An 18,019-nucleotide genomic window follows, 5' to 3' on the forward strand; every position below is an offset into this window, starting at 1 on the left:
GGGCTGATCATGGTAAGCTCTCGGACAGGGTCAAGGAGGTGGAGAGCTCGGTCAGCACCCTGGAGCCGACACAAAAGTCACTCTCTGCTGCCATGACGGATGTCTTGGCCCGGATTGACGCACTGGAGAAGAGGGCAGAGGACGCTGAAGGGCGCAATAGACGGAACATCCTGATAGTAGGGCTGCCGGAAAAAAAAATCGAAGGGGGAGACATGGTTTGTTACCTGGAAGAGTGGCTCCGGACGGTGGTGGCGCCCGAGGGATTGTCCACATTCTACACACTGGAACGAGCACATATGGTTCCATCTAGGCCGCTGCAGCAGGGCTTACCCCCGCGCCCAGTGGTTGCGCGGTGTTGCACTACCGGGACAGGGATTTGCTACTTCACAATGCCTGGTTGAACGGTCCCTTCCAGGTGGAGAACAGTAAGGTCAACATCTTCCCTGATTATACTTATGACACACAGCGCAAAAGAGCCTCTTTCCTAGCGATAAAACGAGAGCTGAGGAGCGAGAGTATACAGTACTCCTTACTGTTCCCGGCCAGGCTCCGAATAATAATGGATGGTACTACCAAATTTTTCTATACTCCAACGACACGTGTAGCTGGCTGGAACTGTATAGAGCCAGCAAGGTTGGCCCTGGTTCATTTTTTCCAACGGTATCAGAGGAGAGGCCGCGGCGGAAGTCTAGGCGGATTCGCAATGACCGAAGTAGACTTGGACGTCCTTCAGTACTGGAGACGACGGCGGAGCAGCGAGGGGTCTTGGAGGGTGGTGTCCAGCATGTCGGGCTCGCAAGAGACGCCCATAACGGAGGGCACAGAGTCTGGCAGAGGGGAAGATCATACGGACACGGAGGAATCCGAGGCGGACAGTGTGCCCCTGCCCACGATCACTCCAGAGAAAGCTGAAGGACTGTTGGATGGACAATGACGACTCTGGGTGAGCTGTTCCGAAAATGGAATGTACTTTGGGGAAATACTTGCTGTGTTCAACAGGAGGGGATTGATAGCCTACTAAGATGGGTTGGGGGCAAAGCCCTAACCTGACCATAAGTTATTAGAGCTCGATCGCATACAGGAAGCTCGGGCAGAGGGAGACTTCCCGCCGGTACTAGACCCCCCACTTTGCCCTTAAGGCAAGCCTGCGGTGACTACCGTCAGGATTCTCTAACTGTTCCTTGGGGAGAGTTTGGATGGGAACTAGATTACGGTCTTTGGGTCCTGTTCTGGGGGGGTGGGGGAGGCGGAGGGATTTGGGGATGTTATTTTGTTGGGGGAGGGCAGCCATCGGTGCAGGGCATTTACTATATTTGAACCAAGTAACAATTGGGTGGAGGAGAGGGAGTAGAGCATTGTGGGACAATGGGTGAATTATCTAACTTGAAATTAATTACCTGGAATGTACGGGGTCTACATACTATGACGAGACGACACAAAGTACATGCTTACTTAGTGCGCAGAGGGGTACAAATAGCGCTACTACAGGAAACGCATCTAACAAAGACAGAAGGGTCGGCATTGCAGCACAGATGGAGGGGGCAGTTATACAATACTACATATTCAGCTTATGCTAGGGGCGCGCTGATTTGAATAAGAGCTGGTGTTGGACAGGCCACATGAAGGGCTCGCTCCCTCCCCACATGACAGGGCACGGACACCGGCCCTCCAGAAGCAACCCGCACCCTGTCCCCTACGGGACTCCTGCCCCCGGACATCTCTGTATCATTGGGCCGGGCCACTGTCGGTTCCATTGACCGGCCCGGCCGCCATCTTGGACGCTGCACCACGAGGCCGCGTGGCCTCAGCTCGACCCTAACCCTGGGCCTGGCCAGGCCCCGACATCCCGGCACCACCATCCACCCAGGAGGTGAACGGACCACTTGGCAGGTCAATGGGAGAAAGCAGTGTCGATGGCTCTCCCCCGCCAGGTGCCGATCGCCCCCAGCCTCCCCGGGCACTGGCTCCACCCCCCTGCTGGGTGTCTGGACTCCCTCATCCCGGACCTCCCGACCTCCAAGTGCGAGGGCCCGGACATCAAAGGGCGCCAGACCTATAACTGGGGCAGCTCCAGAGCAGGAAGGCAGTTGTATCCTGGAGTCGAGAGACACCGTGAAGAACTCATCCTTGACGGACTGCTGGCGCGGCCGCAGCCCTGCCTTGTGAACTATCGTCCTGCCTGCTGGCGCTGCCGCAACCTTCTGCAACCTCCATCCTCGTCGGGACCTGCTGGCGCTGCCGCGGACCGTTGTAACTACCACCTTCGTCGGGACCTGCTGGCGCTGCCGCGGACCGTTGCTACCTACGATCATCTCGGGACCTGCTGGCGCTGCCGCGGCCCGTCCTCCTAGAACGCCGAGTTCGAGGATTGTGAGCTACCCATCTTTTCGTCGCATCTACCAGATTGGTAACAAGACTGTCCCGCTACCCCCTTTCCCAACCAAGAGACTAGAATCGAGGGGACCCCTGAGTCCAGACCTCCTTGTACCATTCTACCGTACTTCAAGATTGCTTATAAAGAACGTTAAACCTTATCTTGTCCATCTGTGGGGGGGAAGTTACTCGTCTGTACGATCGCTGGAGACGGCTCTCCCCGGAGACCTCTCCCCTTGTCCTCGGCCGACCCTCCAGGTCCCGTCTAACAGCTGGGGTCCCTTTCCAGGTGACCAAACACATGATAGACCCTGTAGGGCGGTTTGTGGCTATAGCGGGAAAACTGGGAGGTAAGGACAAACATTTGCAGCGTTTACGCATCTAATGTGGACCAGTTAGCCTTCCTCGCGACAATGTCGGGCTCCCTGGCCCACTACTTAGTGGGGCCACTACTGATGGGAGGCGACTTCCATTCGGTGGTAGATGTGGCCCTTGATAGATCGCACCCCCCGCTGACGGATTCCCCAACACGCCGAATAGCCAAGGGTAGATTGGAATGGCAAACAAAGTGGGGATTGACCGACATTTGGTGAGCCCAGCACCCGCACACCCGAGATTACTCCTATTTTTCAGGCATGCACGAGCTACATGTGAGGCTGGATGTGCTCTTGTGCTCCATAGCGTTGGTAAACGCGATCACAAAAACTGAATATTTAGCGAGGACGATCTCCGATCACAATCCTCTACTGGCCGACATGAGATGGTTTCCGGGCGCCTCCTGTGTTCCAACCTGGAGATTGCACCCTGAAATGTTTGAAGATCCACTATTCCGCAGGGAATTGGTGGAGAGGATCACTAATTATTTCACGGAAAATGAAGGCACGGCTAGGGAGAGAGCGACGGAATGGGATGCCTTTAAGGTAGTTGTAAGAGGCTGTTGTATAGCTAAAAAGGTGGGAATGCGTAGGGTACTCCTAAATGACCTCGATAAAGCAGATCGGAAACTACGTGAAATAGAGCTCCTGCGGCCCGGACGCCCTGAGCTGCAACAACAGAGTGCAGCGGCGAAGGAAGCGGTGGCAGTCGAAGTGGAAAGACTGCGTAGCTTCGACCACAAGACTTACATAACCAGGTCCCTCGCAGAGGGTGACAAATCGGGAGCATTGCTGGCCTTGCTGGCCAACCCCACGAGACGCAGCTCCCCCACAGTCTCTATGCGTATTACTGAGGGTGTGGAAGTATATACTCAGCCTGAAATTCTCCACAGTTTTTCACGCTACTAGAAAACTCTTCACCAGAGTAGACTATTAGTGGGTACTTCTGCCATAGATGACTACCCATTCCGAAGCTAGAACCCGAACAGGCGCAGGACTTGGGCAAAGACATTGAAATAGGGGAAATTTGTTGCGCCATAAAACGAATGGCACGCAATAAAACTCCAGGACTGGACGGACTACCCATCTAATTTTACGCTAATTACATTGACCTGTTAGCTCCACGGCTATTAATAGTGTATAAAGAGGCGAAACAACTAGGGTATCTACCACGCGCGAGGCGCTGGTGATCCCCCCTGCTTAAACCTGATTAAGAGAGCAGCGACCCGGCGTCGTACAGACCATTGTTGATGCTCACAACTGATTATAAAATCTTAAGTAGCATTCTGGCGTCCAGACTGCTGGAACACATGGGCACTCTAGTTCATGTGGATCAAGCGGGTTTCATACCCAAGCGCAACACCACCATGAACATACACCGACTGGTCAGTCTTTTAGAGGAGGACAATGAGGAGGTCCCTCACCCCATGATATTATCGATCGACTTGGAAAAGGCGTTTGATAGTTTGGAATGGGAGTACCTCCATAGGGTAGCTCAGCTGCTACGGGGTAGGAGAGGGATATCTGCAATGGACTTCCGTGCTATACGCTTCAGCGTCGGCAAGAGTGAAGTCGGGCGCACAAATTTCCCCACAATATCCGGTGGAGAGAGGAACGAGGCAGGGATGTTCGCTGTCCCCATTGCTTTTTGCGTTAGCGGTTGAACCCCTCGCACTGTCGATCCGTACGAGGGCCTATTATAGAGGTCTGGGGACCCGATTGGTGCAACAATTCATCTCCCTATACGCAGTCAACCTGTTGCTCTTCCTTGAGGATGCTGATGGAGCCCTGTCTGGGGCCGATGCCATAGTGACTACCTTTGGTGAAATATCAGGCCTCAGAGTAAACTGGTCCAAGACATTCCTATTCCCAGCACGCAAAGGAGAAACCCAACCCACCACGCCCAGGGCACTTAGATGGGAACCCAATTGCCTGAAGTATTTAGGGGTCTATATCTATCACACTCCAGCTGATGTATTGGAAGGTAATATTTCCCGCAGTATTAGAGCACAGAAGGGCAGTATGTCCTTTTGGGCCACCCTCCCACTGTCGGTGGCGGGACGAATAGCACTGCACAAGATGGTAGCGCTTCCTAGACTCCTGTACTATTTCAGGACGCTCCCGATTTGGATTCCTCCTGCTGTATTTCGAAACTTGAAATCACTGATCGTGTCCTTCCTCTGGGGAACGGGCTGACGCAGAGTGGCGCTTACGACTTTGATGAGACCCAAGGCGGAGGGGGGGGCTGGCTGTACCAGACTTCAAAGTGTATTACTTAGCAGCCCAATTACAGGTCTACACCCAGGAAATAGCATGTGAGTTCCGGGGACCTGAGGATGTACGAGGCCTAGGAATACCCAGACACGTACTCTCCTAAATAGCAATGCAACAGAGACTAGCCCTTAGAGACCTTACACAAGAAGAATGTACACTCAGGTTACGTTGGAACTGAACACAGCGTAGAGCAGGAGTAAACCACCCCTATGACCCTGAAATACCGCTGGGAATGCTCACTGCATTGCCGCATGGTGGGGATTGGTCGCAACTACAAATCTGGGAGGAGGCGGGATCCAGGTAATGGGTGATCTGTATGAGGACGGGACGTTGTTGCCGTTTCCGGCGCTTTTAGATCGCTTCGACATACCTGGAGGCGACTTTCTACTGCATACGGCGATTACGAGGGCAATACAGGCGCACTGGAAGGGGGGACTGGAGGAACAAAAAGACGACAATGGCATGCCAATATATCATGATGGCAGCTGGAACAGTCAAGGCAGTGACACTAGGATGATTAATGAGAGGCTGCCTCCGCTGGAGGCGCTCAGGGGCAAATGGAAAGCGGACATAGGGAAGGAAATTCCGGAGACCACATGGGCTCAGCTGAGGCGCCGGGCCTGGAAGAGCACGCGCAATGCGCAGTTTCAACTAGTCCACTTCTACATCCTACACCGGGCGTACCTGACCCCAGGAAAGATACAAAAATACTTTGTTCTAGACTCCGTGGCCTGCCCCAGATGTCAGGCAAGTGGTGCGGAACTGGGCCACATGTTGTGGACTTGTCCTGGCTTGACCTCTTACTGGAAATCGGTGTGGGATACTCTTAATGAGGTGACAGAGCGAACACTGCAGTTTGACATGGCGGTGGGGGTCCTTCATTGGTTTCCGCATACCCCTAAAACGAAAATCACCAGCAAATTTAGAGATATGGGACTTATCCTAGCGAAACGGGAAATTACGCGACAATGGAAGGCACGAACGGGTCCAACTGGTGCTAAATGCGCAACGAGTTCCTCAAATGGGCTGGGGGAGAGAGCACCTTGAGATTCCAGCTAGCGTGGCGGCAGCAGAATGACAGGGCTCTAGAATCTGCGCATGCATGGGAGACTTTGGTGCAGGCTTTACGCGACCACGATACACAAAGTGACTCTGACGACAGATGCAACGATCGGACTACATCCCCGTAACACGACAGGTACATTACATAAATTCCCCAACGGCTGACTACGAGACTCCTGATCCACAATGAGTGTCCTATCAACAACGCACCGATGGCGGGGGCTGGGAGGGGGGGGGGGGATTTGGGGGGACTTTCAAGCTTAACATAAACTTCTACAAGTCCCAAGGTTATTAACTTAGTGGTAGTCCCCAGGGGTAGTTTTAGTTAGTCTGTTGGGGTATAGGGTGTAAAAGAAAAGCAGCTACAAGACTCCTTCGATGACCGGTCATGGCTTGTAATATGTAAATGTGTTGTATTTGTATAGCGCGAACAGTAACCCGGAGGCATCCCGGCGCTTGTACTCCTACCACAAGGGAACCCCTCCTGGCTTTTCCTTGTGAGGTGTCCACTCCTGGGCATCCCATGGTGAAACCAGGCATCCCTTGTGCATCGGGGGCCGTTGTGGAGACTAAGCAAGCTATTGCCCAGAGTTGCAGCGTGGGGCCCATGCCTAGATTCGGCACGGAGGCGAGAATATCCAGTCAGAGGAATTTAAGCCCGATCCTGCCGAGGCCGGAATCGAACCCTGGTCCCTGGCCAGCGTTCTGCATCAAGGTCTGCCGCTCTAACCATTGAGCCACACTTCTCCACTATATATAGTGCACATGCACAACACAGTTTTGATTTTTGCCGCCCGACCTCAGGGTTGTGGGCTAAATGGCTGTGTAACTTGAATTCCGTGGACTCGTCGATAAACTATGATTATACAGTTGCTGACCGATGTATAAGTGTAAAAGAACATCTGCAATAAAAATATATTTACAAAAAAAAAATGAGTGGAGAGGATGACAATGTTAAAGGCAGTGTGGGAAGATGGCAGGATACCTGGTATCAGTTTCAAAATGTAGGTGGTAGAGGAGAAGAATAAAAAGAGGTTAATAGTGTTCGAGGGAGAGCACCTGGTTTCCTACAGAGAAGGGATACAGGTGAGGCCATGTTCTGTAAGGCGCCATCATGATTCCTCTACTCCTGCAGAGCGGATAACAGCAGTGGAAGATAAAATGGAGGAGCAAAACACTACATAAAGTTAAAGATGGGTGACTAAAGAAAAACATTTTCACCTTGGGGTTATACGTGACATCAGAGACAACTCCAGCTTCACACATGCTGTTTATTTGATGGATGCTACTCAGAATCCCTCAGTACTGAATAGATTGCCAGACACTAGCCAAGAAAAGAATCACACTGACAACAGTGCTGTGGTTTTAGTGAAAAATACAGGATGGTAGTGAGCTACTCTGTAATGAATCTTTAGGATCATCTTTTGTAACTCATGTCCTAGCAAGGAGTTGTCTGAAGGTGGAGGAGGTGAGGGAGGTGGAGGAGGTGAGGGAGGGGGATTCAAAGAACCCTCAAAATCCTTATCCTTATTTCTGATAAAGGATCAATCATTCTGTGGAAAATATTCAATTTCAGAGAAACCAGGTTGCCATTATTATATTAGCAATCATGTGTTTGGTTGCATTGTCAATGAAAGAACAAACATTACTGCAATATTTCATTTGTTAACCAGGTTTAGTGCCGCCAATTGTACAGAATAACTGTAAAAAGGAAACATGTTTGCCATTCTGGTGGGCCCTGATGGCACTTTTTTTTATTCTTTTTACACTTGAGATGGAGGAAGGAAGTTGTGGCATTCAAGGAAAAGTTTGAAGACCACAGACTTAGAGCTTTGACATCCCCAAAGAATCTTTATAATTATGGGACAATTATGTGTGATTATAATTTTTAGAATCTTTTTCAGTCCCACTACAGTGCTATGTTAAAGAAGCTATCACTCTGATGGGAGAAAGCAAAAACTGTTACATTTATATAAAAGAACACAGTAGGAGTAGTCTTTAGACATATAACAAGGCTTGCTTAGCCAGTACATCATACTCACTCATGTTTCATAATATTGAGCAGGGGTACATTCTGGTCGGGTACCATAAAACTCATTCGTGCACAAATATCCTTATAATCTTGATTCCGACGTTCAAAATCCTCCACGTGTGCAGCGAGGTGTGAATTAACAATGCAGAATGTAGTGTTATGAAAAACAAACCTCACAGCAACACCTCCTTTATTGCCCTGAAAGAGACACAAAAACATTAATCAACCAAAAACTGAAAACACTGATGAACTATACTGAACAACTTGCCCTAGACGGATGTGTTCATGCAAAATGTTATACAAATAAATCCTATAATTGTTAGAAATTCACAACACAAAACCTTTCTGCTTTTAACAAAATTATCTGCAAAGTATGAGCAAGTGAAAAGAAACTCCATCAAATGATTCTTAAAATTGAGACATGTATAAGTGTGGAGTTCAGACGCAGGCTCTTCTGTGATTTTACCCAAAATACCAATGGTGCCTAAATACTTGCTTAACAAATTTAATAACATACAATATAAAATAAACTGCACAAATCATCAATGAACGATATGTGAAGGTGGGAAATTTACAACCACCAAGCTTTCTGTTCAGCTTCACCTTTAGACAGGAGGCACAGAAGAGAAACTACTGAGATGTAGGCCATAATGTGAATTTCAAATATTGACTTACCATTTTACCCATGATCCCTGTCCCAACAGTCTCTGCCTCCACCTCTTTAATATGTTGACAATGTTCTTTTTTGGCAAACACAAGAAGCATCATTCCAACCAGTCGAACCAAGCGTACCTGCAACAGTAATCTCATAAGAAATATTTCAAAACAGACAAATGCAAATAATCAGCATAGAACAGTGGCTATTAGCTCAACAGTGTTGCTTACATCTGCAGTATTTAACACATTTACTGTTCCAAATGGGAATGTTTGTTTCAAATATGGAATTTAGTTTAGAATGTATATACAAATGGTCCCCAATTACAGGTTCCATTTTATTTTTATTCCAAACCCCATAGCGCCAATATCCTTTAAAATGTCTGAGTGAATTAAGCTGCAATTTTTTGGGGACTTACTGCTAAACATAAGATAGAAAATAAAGTAACTGAAACCCCTTCCCTTGCACGAAAAATCCTTCATCATTACAAAAAATGCAAACATATGAGTATTGCACCACAAACATTTGTTCCATTCACAAATTAAAAGCACGGTCTAATGACATATTAAAGAAGAAGAAGAGTCAGAAAGATCAACATGGTTTAAGTAACTACAAGATACCAAGGGATTTAAGTTGCATTACGGAAATTATGTGTACTACTTTACTGCAAGGCTACTATAGGATGCAAATGCAACACTAAGAGACCTCTAAAAACGATGCAAAACTTATGCTGCTGCTAGCAACCTGTTAATTGTTTTGTGAACTCTACAGTGCGACTGAGATACTTAGGCACCCAAATATATGACTCTGGAAGCAGACACCTAAGTCAAACAAAAATACAGCTCTGAAAATACACCACAATTCAACTGGAGATAAATCTTTTACACACAGGTAATCCTCATTAAGGATCTGGTGTAGGATAATAAATACTGTGAAATCCCTTTCAGATTGTCGCTTTTGCAACGAGGAACATTTTATCAACCTGCACATGGTTAGTCATTTGTAAAGAACAAGCATTTGCAATGCAATCGGTCTCGTCTTTGGGACCTTATAAGTATTTCGCCAAGCAGCACATTATCGCATTTTACGGCAACAAGGCCTCGCTCACATATTAAGAAATGTAAATTCTGGTAAATGTTCGGTTAAAGCTGTACTGTTATAGCAATGCTGATTTAAGGACTTTATATTAAGTACTTATGCCTACACAGTTCCACTTAAACATTAGCATTGAAAGATATACCACTGCATATAAAAAAAGAGATTGATAAAATAAGGTAGGGTATATGTCTGTGTCACTTACAATGCCAATAGCTTAAATTCTCACAAATGCGAGACCTATTGCATTCCAAATGCTTTAAGGCTTCGCAGAGTTGCCCCCTTCTGTCTCCCATGACCCCTGAAGAGCTCCCCGTTTGCTACCAGTTAAATAAACAAGCCGGTGGTCACAACTGTGCACGAGAGACCCTCCTGCAATAAGAGAAACTCATTAAATAAAATAGTGTTTACAGACTAAAGAAGAGGTATGGTGCAACAACCGAAGTAAAAGGGCGAGTCCTCATGGGATGTTACAAATGAAGACAAAGCGGTGCTAAGGAGAGACTAACAAGTCTAATAGCTATTCAGAAGCCAGCGTTTACAAAGGACAACGATACAATATATTGATTTAACATTTCTATATCACATCATTCTTACAGATGATATTTCAGCAAGAATTCCTCAAAGCTAGAGCACGAACTGTGACTTGAAAACAGTCCCCAGCTCATTTTTAATCAAGACCTTCTTTTCTCTCTATCTACATAATACACAAAGCAGATAACCTAAAACACTCCCGAAACTTCCACGAAAGTAAAATTGTGCATGTTTAACCACCACCCTTTAACCATAGCTTCTGCCCCTCACCCCACCCTCCCTGCAAGCATCACAATATGCCCTTCCTCCATCCAATGCAAACCCTGCCTTTTGATGTTGCATGTTCCCTCTCCACCATCACTTAACTTTAACTACTCACTGTAAAACGTATAATGTGTATAACCAATTAATGTTGTAACAAGAGTATGTAAAACCTCAGGAGAAAGTCTTCATGAGTCTGGAAAATTTGGGGGAAGTAAAGTATTTTCAGCTTTCTCCCGTTCAAATTTAAGCCCGTTTGAACAGGTGCAAATTGTAAACAAAATAAACAGAAGCAATGTTTTTACTACAAAGTTGTAAACCTCTATTCTTTGCTCTTTTGGGTGTATACTGTTGTAAATAAAAGATTTTCTGTAGCCAAATGGTATATAAGTATGTTGTAGATTTATTGATAAGAAGACCGCTTCAGATAAGTTACTGGAAGATGTCAAGTCCAGGTGATGCCCAACTAGGAGCAGCCTCGCTGTTGCTCAACCTGCACACCAACTGACTCAACCTCACCAGGCACCCATACATTCCACAGCATCATCAGTCATCCAACATTCCAGACATCTCCAAGTACACCAACACTCATTCTGGCTGAGCAGTAAGGAAGAGATACATAGGCAAAGGCAACAGTAGATCATAACATATACCATGTTCGCATTGTGCATCCTTGGCCACTCGTTGAACACTTATATTTTACAAATTAGGTGATTTTGCAGATACAACTATTTTGTCACGCTTCTTTACTGGTGGCTTGCAACTTGAACAGGTTACATACAAGTAGAGTAAATTACGCATATAAATTAGACATGCAGGGTAATTTAAGTCAGATCCAGCTTAAATTTTGGGGTGTTGCAAATTGCGAAATTTGCTGATTTTTAGGTCTAGGTTCTGACAGCATAGCTATCATTTAAACCTATTGCTAACCATACAAGTGGAGTGGACTTTGGATCTCCCCATTTCAACAGTTTGCTTTATTCAACCAGCTTCTTACAATCATTGGTCTGAGACATTGTCAATCATGTGTTGGACCAGCCCAGTGGAACATTCATCACTGACCTAATGGCACAGGTTGTTTGGATGTACCCTGCCTCCTCTTGAATGCTAGAAGTGAACTACATAAGGGACTATTTTACAACTAGAGCACTTTCTTCTCTTTGCTGACTTCCTCCTATGTGTCTTGTTCTAGTGTGCTAATGCATTATGCATTAGCATATTAAACCCAGACCGATTGACTTTACTAACGGTTGGTTTTGGTGCACGCCATAACGAGGACAATGAAAACTTTTGTGAATCAGTCTCATGGTTTGTACAAACAAATACCTATTTTAACATTTCATATGGTATTGCAGAAGCCCCACAGACCCAACCGGGAAAAAAATGTAAGTAGATTTTTTTACCACAAAATTTCAAACTATAGTCTCTAAAAATATCCATTTTTAAAATTGATATCAAAAGAACTTTTTATTTAAATGATGCATCTTAACCCCTAGGTGTCCCAAAAAGTTCCCTACATAATTAAGTCGGTGGGATACACACACAAACTGAATAAGACTTACAGTTCTTACAAATCACGCATTGCCTTGGTGAGCAGACATAAAATATTTTCATCCCTGGCAGTGTGCAACAAATGTCTACAAGTGACACATTCCAAAGCATTAATGGACAAACATAGTGGAAAGTAAGTTGTTTAATAGTATTTGGGATAGTTTGTGTATATGTAAAAATAGTGACTGTAGGGGACATTAGAGAGTGCACATCCAAGACGGTCGCACACCTGTGAGGCTCGGGAAGAGTGACGACCCTATCCGTCAATTATCCTGCTTTTCTGCCATCCAAACTGTGCTGAACCACTGCCTACTGTTTCCTCATCCCCTTCGCTACCACAGAGTGAAAACATTGTGTCTCTTCCTGGTCTCGAAGGCCGCCCTCCTCATCTGCCAGAGCACAGCCATGCTGCAGGAGTGAGACGCCCGCATCACTGGAGCCCTGCGGATCCGCACGTGACTGAAAGCCCTGCTGTGGAATTTATACTGGGCTCGCTCTGGGTGTAACCCTGTGCGGCGCCTCCCTAGACTCTCCTGTGCCCTACCGCTCCTGTGTACATCGGGGCGGCACTCAGCGCCCAGTGAGTACCTCCTACCATGGCCGAAGACTTGACTGCCGCGGAAAGACTGGTGAGCGCTCAATCTATATCTGCCACATCCCGCACTGAGGGTCACACTGCATGTACCCCTGCTGTGCCTGCTGTGAGTGGCGCTTCGACGACTACACATCCGGAGCCCCTTACCTACCTTGCGGCCGGCAGCTGGGGTAGCTGGCGGGAGGTGGATGGGGCGCACCGGAGGCCAGGACTTGGCCACGATTAACAGCGGCGACCTTTCGCTGTCAATATTGGCCTCTCCGTGACCTGCCCGGACTGCTGGGACACTTGTGGGTGAGTGCGATCTTCGTGCCGGAGCGTGCAGAGGGGCGCAGGGTGATAGCCTGTGGCCTAGGGGCTGGGGTTGTTACGAGGGAGGCGATCGCCAGCCTCCCTTCCCTTCCTTCCACTTGTGGACTGAGGCTTCAGTTTTAGTGCCCTGTAAAATCTGCGCCCAAGAGGAGATATATCCCAGTTGTATTTCCTACACCCTATATAGAGCCACTGTGGGCGGCCTAGCTGACTGCAGCCTTGCTGTCTGGCCTTTGCAAGACTACTTCCTGGGGCCTGGAGTGCGTCCCCCTCACGCCCCTACCGCCCGTGGTGCTGTGGGTCGAGCCAACACTCGCTGGCAAGCAATATATGGACATATGTAGCCACACTATCATTTCTCCACTCCTGTACAAGGTATCCCGGAACTGAAGTGCTACACCCCGCGAGGTACATATTACTCCTGCTGCACCCTTACTGCATGCAGAACTGTGACAATTGCGTTGACTGTGGGAGTAACCTACAACACGACTTCCACGTAACATGGGGAAGCCAGAGGGAAAGCAACCCCGCCTCACATTCGACAATAAAAAAAGCCACCACCAGATCCATATCAGTAGATCCCGACCAGGCGGAAATGGCTCAGGCCTCGGCCCGTCCTCCGCAAATGAAGTAAAGACCCTGCTCCTGGCAGTCCAGCACAGTCTCAACGACCTCTCCGGAAAAATAGACAATGAACAACCGCCTAGATTTCCTCGTTCAAAAAGTAGACAAGCACGATGGCCAACTAAAGGAAATGTCACTGCACAGATGCAGCAACAGCTTACGCAAATGGATAAACTGCTCAAAGTCATGGCAGCCAAAAACGAGGACATTGAAGCGCGCAGTCGCCCTAACAATATTCGCATTATTGGAATCCCCGAAAACACCAACACGGGACGCATAGAGGACTATGTGGAGCATCTCCTCACAACTTCCTTTGATGCAGAATCCTTCTAGCCGCAAATTGTGTTGGAGCGCACGTACTCGGTCCTCGTCCACCGCCGCGGGAGACCACCCCCGACCCCCCCCCGACCCATCGTAGCCAGACTCCTGAACAATCGGGATAGCGATGCAGCACTGAGACGCCCGCGAACGGAAACCGCTGCAATTTGATGGCGTTGCTTTCAGTATCTACCCAGATTTCACTGTGGCGGTCCAGGAGGTGCGCCGGAAATTCATTCCCTTCAAGCAGAAGCTACGCAACGCACAAATTGAATACGCCCTCATGTATCCTGCACGTCTGCGGATCTCGAGCCATGGTAAGCACATCTTCTGCACAACCCCACAGCAGGCTGAAGACTTCCTGAGAACCACAACGCCGGTCACCGAGACAAGACCATTCGTCTCGATCTTCTACCCCGCCTCCGTGATGGCCCACAATCTACATGCTGCTGCTCTTGAGGGGCCTGGAATTTGCTGCCTCTGCCTGCGGGGCCCGGCGGATTGGAGACATGCTCTGCTCACGAACACAACACTTTCTTCAGACTGGACAATGCCTTAACCAACCCATATGTGGGGCTTTCCGACGCTTAAGAGTGACACAGACAGATAAGTGCCCGGCTCAGCCTTTGTGATACCAACAGTGGTCGCACATGTAATTGTAACTGTTTGCATTTCTTTATTAGGCAGATGTATACCCTATGTCGACAGGCACCCTTCCCCTCCACTGCGATCCACCACTTGTCACATCGTGACATTTGGGGCTATATAGTAGGCTGAGGCTCTGGTTTGGGAAGGGCCGTGGCCCACCAGCGCTCCCCACTATGGGAGATCCCCCAAAATGGACAATTTCTATGCTGGTCATGTTTTTTCTTTTCCTATTGCTCCAATGGACCCCTCTGGTCCTGCAAAATGGGTTACAAAGTTTAATGGGACTGGGTGGGAGACTATATGCCGGCACGTTTGGGGTGCTGTTGTGGGTGGGGGTGGTGAGGGAGTTCATTGGTTACTGTACCAATAGCACTGTTAGCGAATTGTAGTTGAAAGGACCTGCAATGGAAATTCTCTTTTTTGTTTGCAGCGTTCAATGCACAGACACTCACTTAGGCACTAATACTAATAGCTACAAGCACACAGACTACGCCCATGGTATTTCCTACTTTACTGACACAATGCGACTAATGGCAGTTCACGATAAACAACTACGCATTAAGATGCCGACATGGAGCGTCAGGGGATTACGGGAACCTCGGAAAAAGCGGCAAATACTTGCATACCTCGATCGCCACCACATACAGGTAGCAATTCTGCAAAACACACACACCGATCCCCGCCACGCCACTTGCTTTGGAAGCAAATGGGCATCCGCCAGAGTGCAATCCTCATACTCGTCATATTCACAATCATACTCTTCAAAAAGAACACACCCTTCATCCAAAGTGGCACATATAGCAATCCCACGGGTAGATGCTGCCTGCTCGGGGGCACGTTGGGCACACAATCCGTCACCCTAGCCTGCTGCTACGGTCCTAATACGGACGAGCCCCATTTTTTTTACAACCCTTTTGGGACAAATATTAAAGGTCGGGTCTACACATGTCATCTGGGGTGGGGACTTCAACACAGCACTGAGCCCCGCTATGGACTGCTCTAACCCCCTTCCCCCATCACTACACTAACACCCAGGATACCCTCTCTGGGCTATTCCTTGACCATGTCCTGGTGGACGCGTGGAGACACACGCACCCACATGACGAAGACTGGACTACTGGATTTGCTCCTGCGGGGTGCATGTTGGCACCATATGGGAAGCTTTCAAAGCCACAATAAGAGGCTCCTGCATGGCGAAAAGCTTTAGGTTCCTCAAAAACATCCATAGGAGTCTACAACGCCTAGAAGACTAGATAAAACAGCTTGAGAGCGCCATGCTGAGTGGGGGGACTGGAATAAAGCAGGCCACGCTGCAGGAAAAACTTAGACTTCACTGACACTGCAGATAGGGAAGTCAAATTTAGAGGTCAATACTTTATAGCTCGCCGCTAAGGCGAACGGCCCGGCCGAGCACTGGCACAGGAGATTAAACAACCACGCTTCTCCAGTTTCTTGATGTGGTTGATGTACACGGGGTGAGACACAGAGGCAGCCTTGAGATTTTAAATGCTTTCACCACATTCTATGCAGAGCTTTAGAGCACCCGCCGCACCTCCTCCCCCGACGTTTCCCCATACCTACAGGATATCGCCCTGGGTGGCTGGGTGACCATCACCGTGACTTTGTCGGCGCCCTTTGAGGACGATGAATTCCGTGCATCCATGATGCAATTGCAATCGGGTAAGGCACCAGGATCGGATGGCCTTCCCATAGAGTTTTACAAAACCTATATTGGTCAGCTCATAGAGGTGTTCATGGAGGCCCATGAACTACAGCTGCTGCCGGCCACTATGAGGGAAGCAATAATAAAATCGCTGCTCAAACCTGGTAAGCCCGCAGATCAGTGCAAATCTTATCGACCTCTCTCTAATAAACACTGATGGAAAAATTCTTGCAAATCAGCTTGCCAATCACCTTGCCTTACTAATGGATAAACTGGTCTTGCCAGACCAAGCAGGCTTCATCCCGGGTCGGGTGACATCCCATTACCTCAGGACACTGTTCTCGATCCTACAGGCTGTAGACCTGAACCTCCCATTGGCTGCGGTTTTCCTAGATGCCACGAAGGCATTCGACTCGGTCGAATGGGACTACCTTTTTACCATTCTGCAGTGCATGGGGTCTACCAGTGAGCTTTATGGTGTGGAGGATTAGCCTTCTCTACACATCCCCGACAGCATAGGTACTCCTTAATGGTCATACCTCCCACTCGATCTCTCTCTCTCGCGGTACCCATCAGGGGTGTCCATTATCATCCTTTCTCTTCGCCTTTGCTATGGAGTCTCTAGACACTAAAGAACAAGTTACTTACCTTCGGTAACGCTTTTTCTGGTAGATACTATATCTGCCTGTGGATTCCTCACCTTGTGAATATCCCCCTTGCGTCAGCAACGTTCGGAAATTTTCTTCGTAGCACACCGACGTGGGTGACGTCACAGGAGCACGGCATCGCGCGCAACTCCGTCTGACGTCACCGACCCCATATCAGGCCCACGCCGGCGTGATGACGTCAGTTCCGCCCTTTTTTCCGTGCCTTCGAGGCACACGGACGGACCAACGATAGCAAACATGCAAATATACAATGTACACAGTACATATAGAACTAAATCAATACAATAGTATAAACCATATATACAGAAAGACCAGGTATAGCAGAGTGGACAACGGGGAGGCGGGTGGGTCAGTGAGGAATCCACAGGCAGATATAGTATCTACCAGAAAAAGCGTTACCGAAGGTAAGTAACTTGTTCTTCTGATAGATACATCTGCCGTGTGGATTCCTCACCTTGTGAATAGATTCCCACAGCAGTCCCCACTCCCGGAGGAGGGTGTCCACTCTGCTACACCAGGAAGTCTTGGAGGACAGAGCGCGCGAAGTGGCCATCCCTCCTCACCTCGGTATCCAAGCAGTAATGCTTCGCGAAAGTGTGGAGGGAGGCCCAGGTCGCGGCCCTGCAAATATCCTCAACAGGTACACCCCTAGACAAAGCAGATGTAGCAGACTTTGCTCTAGTTGAATGAGCTCTAATACCCTCAGGAGGGTCCTTACCCGCAAGGGAGTAGCAGATCTTGATGCACAGGATTATCCACCTGGAAAGAGTGCGCTTGTGCACCGCTCTGCCCTTCTTGCAGCCAGCAAAGCCAACAAACAGCTGGTCGTCCATCCGGAAGTCCTTAGTCCTGTCCAGATAGAAAGACACCGCCCTCTTAGGGTCCAGGCGATGCAGCCTCTCTTCCTCCTTAGACGGGTGAGGGGGAGGATAGAAGGTAGGAAGGGTAATGGACTGTCCAAGATGGAAAGGAGTCACCAC

The 18,019-nt window shown here is 48.5% G+C and overlaps 1 protein-coding gene across 2 annotated transcripts in view; it reads right to left on the reverse strand.

The window, feature by feature from the left end:
• OCRL (OCRL inositol polyphosphate-5-phosphatase) overlaps window positions 1–18,019 on the reverse strand; it is a 611,352-nt gene that overhangs the window by 391,978 nt on the left and 201,355 nt on the right. For both annotated transcript variants that reach the window (XM_086918813.1, XM_086918814.1), the window contains exons 11-12: window positions 8,791–8,907; window positions 8,126–8,313 (exon numbers count right to left, since the gene is read on the reverse strand). In XM_086918813.1, the coding sequence (XP_086774939.1) occupies window positions 8,126–8,313; window positions 8,791–8,907 (305 nt within the window). The remainder of the gene's footprint in view (window positions 1–8,125; window positions 8,314–8,790; window positions 8,908–18,019) is intronic.

This window comes from Lissotriton vulgaris, chromosome 4_1, assembly GCF_964263255.1.
Source record: "Lissotriton vulgaris chromosome 4_1, aLisVul1.2, whole genome shotgun sequence".
Classification (NCBI taxonomy): Eukaryota; Metazoa; Chordata; class Amphibia; order Caudata; family Salamandridae; genus Lissotriton; species Lissotriton vulgaris.